The sequence below is a fragment of the Oncorhynchus mykiss genome, chromosome 7 (assembly GCF_057628025.1).
Source record: "Oncorhynchus mykiss isolate SJ-2025 chromosome 7, ASM5762802v1, whole genome shotgun sequence".
In the NCBI taxonomy this organism is placed as follows: Eukaryota; Metazoa; Chordata; class Actinopteri; order Salmoniformes; family Salmonidae; genus Oncorhynchus; species Oncorhynchus mykiss.
In genome coordinates, this window is record NC_143028.1 from 75,685,378 (window position 1) to 75,697,786 (window position 12,409).

At 40.7% G+C, this 12,409-nt stretch overlaps 1 protein-coding gene across 3 annotated transcripts in view; it reads left to right on the top strand.

The window, feature by feature from the left end:
- The first annotated feature begins 1,184 nt into the window (after window positions 1-1,184).
- cers5 (ceramide synthase 5) overlaps window positions 1,185-12,409 on the top strand; it is a 52,523-nt gene continuing 41,298 nt past the window's right edge. For 2 of the 3 annotated variants that reach the window (XR_016497448.1, XM_090241996.1), the window contains exon 1: window positions 1,185-1,730. Coding sequence is in view for 1 of the 3 variants with exons in the window: in XM_090241996.1 (XP_090098122.1) it covers window positions 1,558-1,730 (173 nt within the window). In the remaining 2 variants the exon portion in view is untranslated. The remainder of the gene's footprint in view (window positions 1,731-12,409) is intronic. The other variant, XM_090241997.1, reaches the window with a different exon arrangement.

Sequence of the window (12,409 nt, forward strand, 5' to 3'; positions counted from 1 at the left end):
CTGCTGTAATAAAACGTACCTCCTTCCTGGGCAGTTGTAATAAAACGTACCTCCTTCCTGGTCTGCTGTAATAACTAAAAACCCCCTGTTCTGTTCCAACTGATTCTTCATGTATTATTGATGACATTGTCACTAGGCATTGTGTCAGTACTGTGTAGAAATGGACAGAAAGACATTTTGTTTAGAATGTCCATATCCCTTAGTCTTTAAAACGGGAGAGACAACCAGAAAATATAAACAATTCAAAATCAGAATATTGTTTAAAAAAAGAGCACGCCAATAACCTGATGGGGCGCTCTATGCAGAAAACAATATATTCTGTAAAACCTGCAATTTAGCATTCGATTATTATACATATGGATATGAAGGGCATTTGTAGACTATTTTCAGAACATACATGGCTGCCATATTTTCGTTAGCTATAGAAATAAAACCCCAACAACTTCTCCAACTGGGTAAAGACGGCAGTATATGGAGTATGTTCCTATCTCCACAAAGCGTAGGTTGTCGGGAACACTGTTGAATAGTTCTCTGCCTGTATCAGCCAGAACAATTTTTAACGTCTTCTTCACCTAGCTCTCCTACAAAATATTAAGAACATATTGGTCTTGTGTGTCAGTGAATTCCTCCATTATTATGGAGACGCTTTCACATATATATTTTTTTACCAGACTTCTTTACGTATGTTAATGAATGCACGTGCATTTGGGAATTGTCATTTCTTTTGGAGAGGGATGTTGGCGCTTGCAAAAGCCATATCCTCAGCATTTACGTTCTTAGGATTACGTGTATTTCTATAGCGAATGAAAATTACAAATTTGTTCGGAAATTTTCTTAGATAAAATGCCTATTATAACCATATAATGTTGATAACAGACGATGAATAAGTTAAATATGTATGTTGATAATGTCCTTAGGATATGGTAATCGGATATGGTGCATTAGGCTAAAGCGTAGGCTGCTGATGAGAACAATTGTCGGCAAACATTTAATTTGAAGTCAATCCACATGGTTGGGAATTTATTTTTGGGCTAATTGAATAACTACGTTAGATGATCATGGTACGCTCCCCTGACTATTAATTCACAAGTGGTGTGAGATGGCGCTGTATGGGTCTCTTGCTGTCGTTTAATTGAAATGTGGGGTAACCCTGACATTTCAGAACGTCTCCCATGTAATACTATGGATGGCCGCTTGGTGGTGACCTTCTCTTGTTCAAACTTTTAAAGTCACGTCTGGGGGACCATTTTCTACATACATCACACATTCACCTTTATTGGGCACACGATTTTAATCTCGGATTATTATTGATTATCTCTTATTTTGAAAAGAACGCTAGCTAGCTAGGTGGCTGCGGACTGGCAAAGTAACAGTATTCCATCAATGATACCTCTCTGAATAGCGGGCGGGCGGGCGGGAGGTGGGGCCGTGGCCCATTTCACTTCCTTAATCCAAGAACTCCATCACAGGGGCACGAAACGGAGGGACGGCGGTGGAAACGTTTCTCAAGTTTTTCCTTCGGATATATTTATTTAATTGAAACCACTTTTGGTGACCATGGCTGCTCTTTCAGCCTGGTTTTGGAACGAGAGATTTTGGCTCCCACATAATGTGACTTGGGCGGACCTTGCAGACCCAGCGCCCGGGGTGGAGTATCCTAAAGCCAGTCACTTGCTCTCTGCTTTACCGCTGGCTTTGGGGATCTTTGCGGTCAGAATACTATTTGAGAGGTACGTACTGTCTGTTTTTTGAACTCATATCATTACATTCATCAACTCTTTCTTGAACATAACACTCGCCCGGCCATGCCAGAGTCTTTGCAGCCACAAATACGACTCGAATATTTAATAATTGAAAGGAAGTGTACTTGGAATTGATTAAGAACCTAAGGTCATTTGGGAGGTTTGCCCACCCTAGCTAGCTAGCTAAGCTAACCTGTTGTCTGTCTGGTTGCCTGTCATTTCCTAGTGAGAGCACTGGTGCAGGCCAACTCATTCTAGGTTTCTTCCAACTTATTTATGGAACAATCTTCAAAATGTTATTAAAGTTTATGTATTGGTGCCTCTAGGGTCATTCAGACAGCTGATTGAGGACCTTATTACTGATGAATGTGATGTTCTGGTGCCTCTAGGGTCATTCAGACAGCTGATTGAGGACCTTATTACTGATGAATGTGATGTTCTGGTGCCTCTAGGGTCATTCAGACAGCTGATTGAGGACCTTATTACTGATGAATGTGATGTTCTGGTGCCTCTAGGGGTAATTCAGACAGCTGATTGAGGACCTTATTACTGATGAATGTGATGTTCTGGTGCCTCTTGGGTCATTCAGACAGCTGGTTGATGACCGTAGTATTACTGATGAATGTGATGTTCTGGTGCCTCTAGGGTCATTCAGACAGCTGATTGAGGACCTTATTACTGATGAATGTGATGTTCTGGTGCCTCTAGGTGTAATTCAGACAGCTGACTGAGGACCTTATTACTGATGAATGTGTTTTAAAAAAAATATATAATCGTGTTTTTCTTTCTGCATTTTGTATTTATATCGATGTGTGTATTTTCTGTCATTTAGATCTTGCTCTCAGTATGAATCCCTGATCAAATAAAGGTTAAATAAATAAATCAATCAATGCTCACCATCGAAATAGATCAAGGAAGTTCATCAACTCTTTGAAGTAGTAGCTTTGGCAGACACTCAGTGGCTGTACACCAGAACTTGACAGTTCTCAGGGCTGGCTATGGCCTGTGTTGTTAGGCAGTTATTACACAGTTAACATTACATCATTCCTCAGTTGTAGTAAGGCTACAGCCCACCCGCAATACACAGGTTGTCTGCAATTCAAATCAGGCCTGTAAATTATAGCTATAAAACTGCTGGAGAGAGTAAACATTTATAACAGAAACCTTGTCACTGAGAAAATATAGAAAATGACACAGCATGGAAACGGTTGCACTTTTGAGAGTTTTAGGGCTTAGTTATGTTGAAATCAAAAGACAGAGTCCTGTGATGATGAAGAGTTAAATTGTAGGCTTTTCATAGTGGCTCTGGACATTTTGGGCATTTCACCACATTGGTCATACTTTTAGTGCCCTTTTTCATAAAGTGTCTCAGAGTAGGAATGATGTTTTAAAATAGGCATACATTTTGAAGATTGTATCAGTCTGGTCTCATAGACTACACGTAACATAGTTAATGTGAATCTGGGAAACTGTTTTGTTACAATAGACAGTAGGTTATCGTAACATATTGTATGAATTGCAATTTGTGACATATCATACAAATTGTATTTTGTAACATATCATACAAAATGAATGTTGGCATCCACAAATGAATACATACCATATGAAATGTAACATATTTTACTAAGGCCAGCAGCATACCACCCTGCACACCCCGGTGTCCTGGCTAAATTCCCAATCTGGCCCTCAAACCATTCACGGTCACCTAATAATCCCAGTTTACAATTGGCTCATTCATCCCCCTCCTCTGCCCTGTAACTATTCCCCAGGTCATTGCTGTAAATGAGAATGTGTTCTCAGTCAATTTACCTGGTAAAATAATGGATACATTTAAAAAATTATAGGGACCAAATTTACATGAACTATGTTACCTCTACCCCTGAGTCCAGGTTGATTAAATGGGCAGGTGGGACCTGATCCTAGATCACATTTACTCTCAGATGCTAGATACCGCCCCAGATCTTCACAGTGCAAAGGTGATGGGCAGGTCAAGGGCAAAGGGTTTGTTTCTGTATGTAAGTGACCTCTATCCTTCCTCACCTCTCAGGAGAATAAATCAATCAATCAAATAAAAACATGTTATTTGCTGTGAATACAACCTTACCATGAAATATTTACTTACAAGCCCTTAACCAACGATGCAGAATTGTTTAAAAAAAAGTGAATAAAAAATCTATTTAAAAATGAACACAATAAAATAACGAGGCTATATACAGGGGGTACCGGTACCGATTCAATGTGTGCAGGTTAGTCGAGGTAATATGTACATGTAGGTAGGGGTAAATTGACTATGCACAGATAATAAACAGTGAGTAGCAGCAGTGTAAAAAAGGGGTCAATGCAAATAGTCAGAGTAGCCATTTGATTAACTGTTCAGCAGTCTAATGGATTGGGGGTAGAAGCTGTTCAGGAGCCTTTTAATCCCAGAATTGGCACTCCGGTGCCGTGTGTTGGGTAGCTAATCACCACATTCACTTTGCACATAAACACAGCCAAGAAGAGAATAGACTGTTACGAGTACCAACTATGACATCTGTAGGATGGTTATATCTGTAGAAGGATTATACTCCCTCCTATCTGAGATATCTACTGCAGCCTTCATCCTCCACATACAACACCCGTTCTGCCAGTCACATTCTGTTAAAGGTCCCCAAAGCATACACATCTCTGGTTCGCTCCTCTTTTCAGTTCACTGCAGCTAGCGACTGGAAAGAGCTGCAACAAACACTCAAACTGGACAGTTGTATCTCAATCTCTTCATTCAAAGACTCAATCATGGACACTCTTACTGACAGTTGTGGCTGCTTTGTGTGATGTATTGTTGTCTCTACCTTCTTGCCCTTTGTGCTGTTGTCTGTGCCCAATGATGTTTGTACCATGTTTTGTGCTGTTACCATGTAGTGTTGCTACCATGTTGTTGTTATGTTGTGTTGCTACAATGCTGTGTTGTCATGTGTTGCTGCCTTGCTATGTTGTTGTCTTAGGTATCTCTTTATGTAGTGTTGTGTTGGCTCTTGTCGTGATGTGTGTTTTGTCCTATATTTATAAACTCAGCAAAAAAAGAAATGTCCCTTTTTTAGGACCCTGTCTTTCAAAGGTCATTCGTAAATATTCAAATAACCTCACAGATCTTCATTGTTCACTATTTCCCATGCTTGTTCAATGACCCATAAACAATTAATGAACATGCACCTGTGGAACTGTCGTTAAGACACTAACAGCTTACAGACTAGCGGTCGACCGATTATGATTTTTCAACACCGATACTGATTATTGGAGGACCAAAAATGCCGATAACGATTAATCGGACGATTTGTATTTATTTATTTGTAATAATGACAATTACAACAGTACTGAATGAACACTTATTTTAACTTAATATAATACATCAATAAAATCAATTTAGGCTCAAGTAAATAATGAAACATGTTCAATTTGGTTTAAATAATGCAAAAACAAAGTGTTGGAGAAGAAAGTAAAAGTGCAATATGTGCTATGTAAGAAAGCTAACGTTTCAGTTCCTTACAAAGAACATGAGAACATATGAAAGCTGGTGGTTCCTTTTAACATGAGTCTTCAATATTCCCAGGTAAGAAGGTAGGTTATAGTTATTATAGGAATTATAGGACTATTTCCCTCTATACCATTTGTATTTCATTAACCTTTGACTATTGGATGTTCTTATAGGCAGTATTTAGTATTGCCAGTGTAACAGTATAGCTTCCGTACCTCTCCTCGCTCCTCCCTGGGCTCGAACCAGAAACACTATGACAACAGCCACAATCGAAGCAGCAGTACCCATGAAGAGCAAGGGGAACAACTACTAGAAGGCTCAGAGCGAGTGACGTTTGAAACGCTATTAGCTCGCTAACTAGCTAGCCATTTCACTTCGGTTACACCAGCCTCATCTCAGGAGTTGATAGGCTTGAAGTCATAAATAGCGCAATGCTTGACGCACAACGAAGAGCTGCTGGCAAAACGCACGAAAGTGCTGTTTGAATGTTTACGCACCTGCTTCTGCCTACCACCGCTCAGTCAGATACTTAGATACTTGTATGCTCAGTCAGATTATATGCAACGCAGGACACGCTAGATAATATCTAGTAATATCATCAACCATGTGTAGTTAACTAATGATTATGATTGATTGTTTTTTATAAGATAAGTTTAATGCTAGCTAGCGACTTACCTTGGCTTACTGCATTCACGTAACAGGCAGTCTCCTTGTGGAGTGCAACGAGAGAGAGGCAGGTCGTTATTGCGTCGGACTAGTTAACTGTAAGGTTGCAAGATTGGATCCCCCGAGCTGACAAGGTGAAAATCTGTCGTTCTGCCCCTGAACGAGGCAGTTAACCCACCGTTCCTAGGCCGTCATTGAAAATAAGAATATGTTCTTAACTGACTTGCCTAGTTCAATAAAGTTTTTATTTTATTTTTTAAATCGGCGCCCAAAAATACAGATTTCCGATTGTTATGAAAACTTGAAATCGGCCCTAATTAAACGGCCATTCCGATTAATCGGTCGACCTCTATTACAGACGGTAGGCAATTAAGGTCACAGTTATGAAAACTTAGGACACTAAAGAGGCCTTTCTACTGACTCTGAAAAACACCAAAAGAAAGATGGCCAGGGTCCCTGCTCATCTGCGTGAACGTGCCTTAGACATGCTGCAAGGAGGCATGAGGATTGCAGATGTGGCCAGGGCAATACATTGCAATGTCCGTACTGTAAGACACCTAAGACAGCGCTACAGGGAGACAGGACAGACAGCTGATTGTCCTCGCAGTGGCAGACCACGTGTAACAACACCTGAACAGGATCGGTACATCTGAACATCACACCTGCGGGGCAGGTACAGGATGGCAACAACAACTGCCCAAGTTACACCAGGAACCCACAATCCCTCCTTCAGTGCTCAGACTGTCCGCAATAGGCTGAGAGAGGCTGGACTGAGGTCTTGTAGGCCTGTTGTAAGGCAGGTCCTCACCAGACATCACCAGCAACAACGTCGCCTATGGGCCTTGTGGACAAGTGAGTTACAGTTACAGTATATGAATATATAGTGGATGAGTTTGACTTCAGAATCTTCTGAGAACGAGTTATGTTTCTAGGATAGATAGGCCAGGAACTATTAGTAACTACGACCAACAGTAAATAGTAAACACACAAGTAACACTCCATCCCACAAGTCCACAAGTGAGGAGACACTGACCTGCACAGTGAGAAGAGCTGTCAGGTGTCATGGCCCCTGACAACGTGCCTCTAAGCAAATAGGTCCACAGGTCAGAGAGATTTTGAGAGGCCGGATTATGGTACCCCTAGACTCTCAGGCACCACTCCTGGGGTATGGGGAGTGGAGTGTGCAGATTGAAAGGGTTGCGAGGTGCTGATGAGTCATTCGTAACCATGTACTTAATTGAACATCTGAATGACATGTATAAACCGATCTTATAACCTTTTCACACTACTGAACCGAGCCAAGCCATAGTTGCTGGAACTGTGCCTGAAAGAACCATGTGAAAGACGATATATGAGCCAGGACTGTACGGTTCAGACAAGGTTGAAGATGACAGGTTAAGACAAGAGGATTCTAATATCCCATAACTCTTTGCATAAATGAGGAAGCGTTCTAAATAATGGGACTAGCTACGCTACTTAGCAACAGGTGGTCCCGTGAATCTGTTCATTTTCAAAAAGCTTCCACATGGAACCATAACCTGGGTATCTTCAACCTAGGGTTCGGGTAGGCCCTATAGTGTGGATCTAAAACTGTTATCCCCTCTATCCTTCCTCCAGGTTCCCCTTGTTCAATGCTGTCAATCAAATCTATTCCCATGGACACCACATCAAAGAGTTCATCAGATGTTTACAGAACCACCCTGAACACATGTAACTGACTGAAGGATGCTGGGATGCTTTAGATGTTGGAACCAGCCGGAGGAGGGAGGGAGGGAGACATGAGGAGCTGTTTGGATGATTGCATCTAACTAATCTCTGTTGGAAATGAATCCTAAGAAAAGGAAGAGGAAAATGTCTCAGTCAAATGAACCTCCTTCCTGGGCTGTTGTAATAAAACGAACCTCCTTCCTGGGCTGTTGTAATAAAACGAACCTCCTTCCTGGGCTGTTGTAATAAAACGAACCTCCTTCCTGGGCTGTTGTAATAAAACTAACCTCCTTCCTGGGCTGCTGTAATAAAACATACCTCCTTCCTGGGCTGCTGTAATAAAACGGACCTCCTTCCTGGGCTGTTGTAATAAAACGGACCTCCTTCCTGGGCTGCTGTAATAAAACGGACCTCCTTCCTGGGCTGCTGTAATAAAACGTACCTCCTTCCTGGGCTGCTGTAATAAAACGTACCTCCTTCCTGGGCTGCTGTAATAAAACGTACCTCCTTCCTGGGCTGCTGTAATAAAACGTACCTCCTTCCTGGGCTGCTGTAATAAAACGGAATAAAACGTACCTCCTTCCTGGGCTTCTGTAATAAAACGTACCTCCTTCCTGGGCTGCTGTAATAAAACGTAATAAAACATACCTCCTTCCTGGGCTGCTGTAATAAAACATACCTCCTTCCTGGGCTGCTGTAATAAAAGTACCTCCTTCCTGGGCTGCTGTAATAAAACGTACCTCCTTCCTGGGCTGCTGTAATAAAAGTACCTCCTTCCTGGGCTGCTGTAATAAAACGTACCTCCTTCCTGGGCTGTTGTAATAAAACATACCTCCTTCCTGGGCTGCTGTAATAAAAGTACCTCCTTCCTGGGCCGCCGTAATAAAACGTACCTCCTTCCTGGGCTGCTGTAATAAAACGTACCTCCTTCCTGGGCTGCTGTAATAAAACGTACCTCCTTCCTGGGCTGCTGTAATAAAACGTACCTCCTTCCTGGGCAGTTGTAATAAAACGTACCTCCTTCCTGGTCTGCTGTAATAACTAAAAACCCCCTGTTCTGTTCCAACTGATTCTTCATGTATTATTGATGACATTGTCACTAGGCATTGTGTCAGTACTGTGTAGAAATGGACAGAAAGACATTTTGTTTAGAATGTCCATATCCCTTAGTCTTTAAAACGGGAGAGACAACCAGAAAATATAAACAATTCAAAATCAGAATATTGTTTAAAAAAAGAGCACGCCAATAACCTGATGGGGCGCTCTATGCAGAAAACAATATATTCTGTAAAACCTGCAATTTAGCATTCGATTATTATACATATGGATATGAAGGGCATTTGTAGACTATTTTCAGAACATACATGGCTGCCATATTTTCGTTAGCTATAGAAATGTGATGTTCTGGTGCCTCTTGGGTCATTCAGACAGCTGGTTGATGACCGTAGTATTACTGATGAATGTGATGTTCTGGTGCCTCTAGGGTCATTCAGACAGCTGATTGAGGACCTTATTACTGATGAATGTGATGTTCTGGTGCCTCTTGGGTCATTCAGACAGCTGATTGAGGACCTTATTACTGATGAATGTGATGTTCTGGTGCCTCTAGGTGTAATTCAGACAGCTGACTGAGGACCTTATTACTGATGAATGTGTTTTAAAAAAAATATATAATCGTGTTTTTCTTTCTGCATTTTGTATTTATATCGATGTGTGTATTTTCTGTCATTTAGATCTTGCTCTCAGTATGAATCCCTGATCAAATAAAGGTTAAATAAATAAATCAATCAATGCTCACCATCGAAATAGATCAAGGAAGTTCATCAACTCTTTGAAGTAGTAGCTTTGGCAGACACTCAGTGGCTGTACACCAGAACTTGACAGTTCTCAGGGCTGGCTATGGCCTGTGTTGTTAGGCAGTTATTACACAGTTAACATTACATCATTCCTCAGTTGTAGTAAGGCTACAGCCCACCCGCAATACACAGGTTGTCTGCAATTCAAATCAGGCCTGTAAATTATAGCTATAAAACTGCTGGAGAGAGTAAACATTTATAACAGAAACCTTGTCACTGAGAAAATATAGAAAATGACACAGCATGGAAACGGTTGCACTTTTGAGAGTTTTAGGGCTTAGTTATGTTGAAATCAAAAGACAGAGTCCTGTGATGATGAAGAGTTAAATTGTAGGCTTTTCATAGTGGCTCTGGACATTTTGGGCATTTCACCACATTGGTCATACTTTTAGTGCCCTTTTTCATAAAGTGTCTCAGAGTAGGAATGATGTTTTAAAATAGGCATACATTTTGAAGATTGTATCAGTCTGGTCTCATAGACTACACGTAACATAGTTAATGTGAATCTGGGAAACTGTTTTGTTACAATAGACAGTAGGTTATCGTAACATATTGTATGAATTGCAATTTGTGACATATCATACAAATTGTATTTTGTAACATATCATACAAAATTAATGTTGGCATCCACAAATGAATACATACCATATGAAATGTAACATATTTTACTAAGGCCAGCAGCATACCACCCTGCACACCCCGGTGTCCTGGCTAAATTCCCAATCTGGCCCTCAAACCATTCACGGTCACCTAATAATCCCAGTTTACAATTGGCTCATTCATCCCCCTCCTCTGCCCTGTAACTATTCCCCAGGTCATTGCTGTAAATGAGAATGTGTTCTCAGTCAATTTACCTGGTAAAATAATGGATACATTTAAAAAATTATAGGGACCAAATTTACATGAACTATGTTACCTCTACCCCTGAGTCCAGGTTGATTAAATGGGCAGGTGGGACCTGATCCTAGATCACATTTACTCTCAGATGCTAGATACCGCCCCAGATCTTCACAGTGCAAAGGTGATGGGCAGGTCAAGGGCAAAGGGTTTGTTTCTGTATGTAAGTGACCTCTATCCTTCCTCACCTCTCAGGAGAATAAATCAATCAATCAAATAAAAACATGTTATTTGCTGTGAATACAACCTTACCATGAAATATTTACTTACAAGCCCTTAACCAACGATGCAGAATTGTTTAAAAAAAAGTGAATAAAAAATCTATTTAAAAATGAACACAATAAAATAACGAGGCTATATACAGGGGGTACCGGTACCGATTCAATGTGTGCAGGTTAGTCGAGGTAATATGTACATGTAGGTAGGGGTAAATTGACTATGCACAGATAATAAACAGTGAGTAGCAGCAGTGTAAAAAAGGGGTCAATGCAAATAGTCAGAGTAGCCATTTGATTAACTGTTCAGCAGTCTAATGGATTGGGGGTAGAAGCTGTTCAGGAGCCTTTTAATCCCAGAATTGGCACTCCGGTGCCGTGTGTTGGGTAGCTAATCACCACATTCACTTTGCACATAAACACAGCCAAGAAGAGAATAGACTGTTACGAGTACCAACTATGACATCTGTAGGATGGTTATATCTGTAGAAGGATTATACTCCCTCCTATCTGAGATATCTACTGCAGCCTTCATCCTCCACATACAACACCCGTTCTGCCAGTCACATTCTGTTAAAGGTCCCCAAAGCATACACATCTCTGGTTCGCTCCTCTTTTCAGTTCACTGCAGCTAGCGACTGGAAAGAGCTGCAACAAACACTCAAACTGGACAGTTGTATCTCAATCTCTTCATTCAAAGACTCAATCATGGACACTCTTACTGACAGTTGTGGCTGCTTTGTGTGATGTATTGTTGTCTCTACCTTCTTGCCCTTTGTGCTGTTGTCTGTGCCCAATGATGTTTGTACCATGTTTTGTGCTGTTACCATGTAGTGTTGCTACCATGTTGTTGTTATGTTGTGTTGCTACAATGCTGTGTTGTCATGTGTTGCTGCCTTGCTATGTTGTTGTCTTAGGTATCTCTTTATGTAGTGTTGTGTTGGCTCTTGTCGTGATGTGTGTTTTGTCCTATATTTATAAACTCAGCAAAAAAAGAAATGTCCCTTTTTTAGGACCCTGTCTTTCAAAGGTCATTCGTAAATATTCAAATAACCTCACAGATCTTCATTGTTCACTATTTCCCATGCTTGTTCAATGACCCATAAACAATTAATGAACATGCACCTGTGGAACTGTCGTTAAGACACTAACAGCTTACAGACTAGCGGTCGACCGATTATGATTTTTCAACACCGATACTGATTATTGGAGGACCAAAAATGCCGATAACGATTAATCGGACGATTTGTATTTATTTATTTGTAATAATGACAATTACAACAGTACTGAATGAACACTTATTTTAACTTAATATAATACATCAATAAAATCAATTTAGGCTCAAGTAAATAATGAAACATGTTCAATTTGGTTTAAATAATGCAAAAACAAAGTGTTGGAGAAGAAAGTAAAAGTGCAATATGTGCTATGTAAGAAAGCTAACGTTTCAGTTCCTTACAAAGAACATGAGAACATATGAAAGCTGGTGGTTCCTTTTAACATGAGTCTTCAATATTCCCAGGTAAGAAGGTAGGTTATAGTTATTATAGGAATTATAGGACTATTTCCCTCTATACCATTTGTATTTCATTAACCTTTGACTATTGGATGTTCTTATAGGCAGTATTTAGTATTGCCAGTGTAACAGTATAGCTTCCGTACCTCTCCTCGCTCCTCCCTGGGCTCGAACCAGAAACACTATGACAACAGCCACAATCGAAGCAGCAGTACCCATGAAGAGCAAGGGGAACAACTACTAGAAGGCTCAGAGCGAGTGACGTTTGAAACGCTATTAGCTCGCTAACTAGCTAG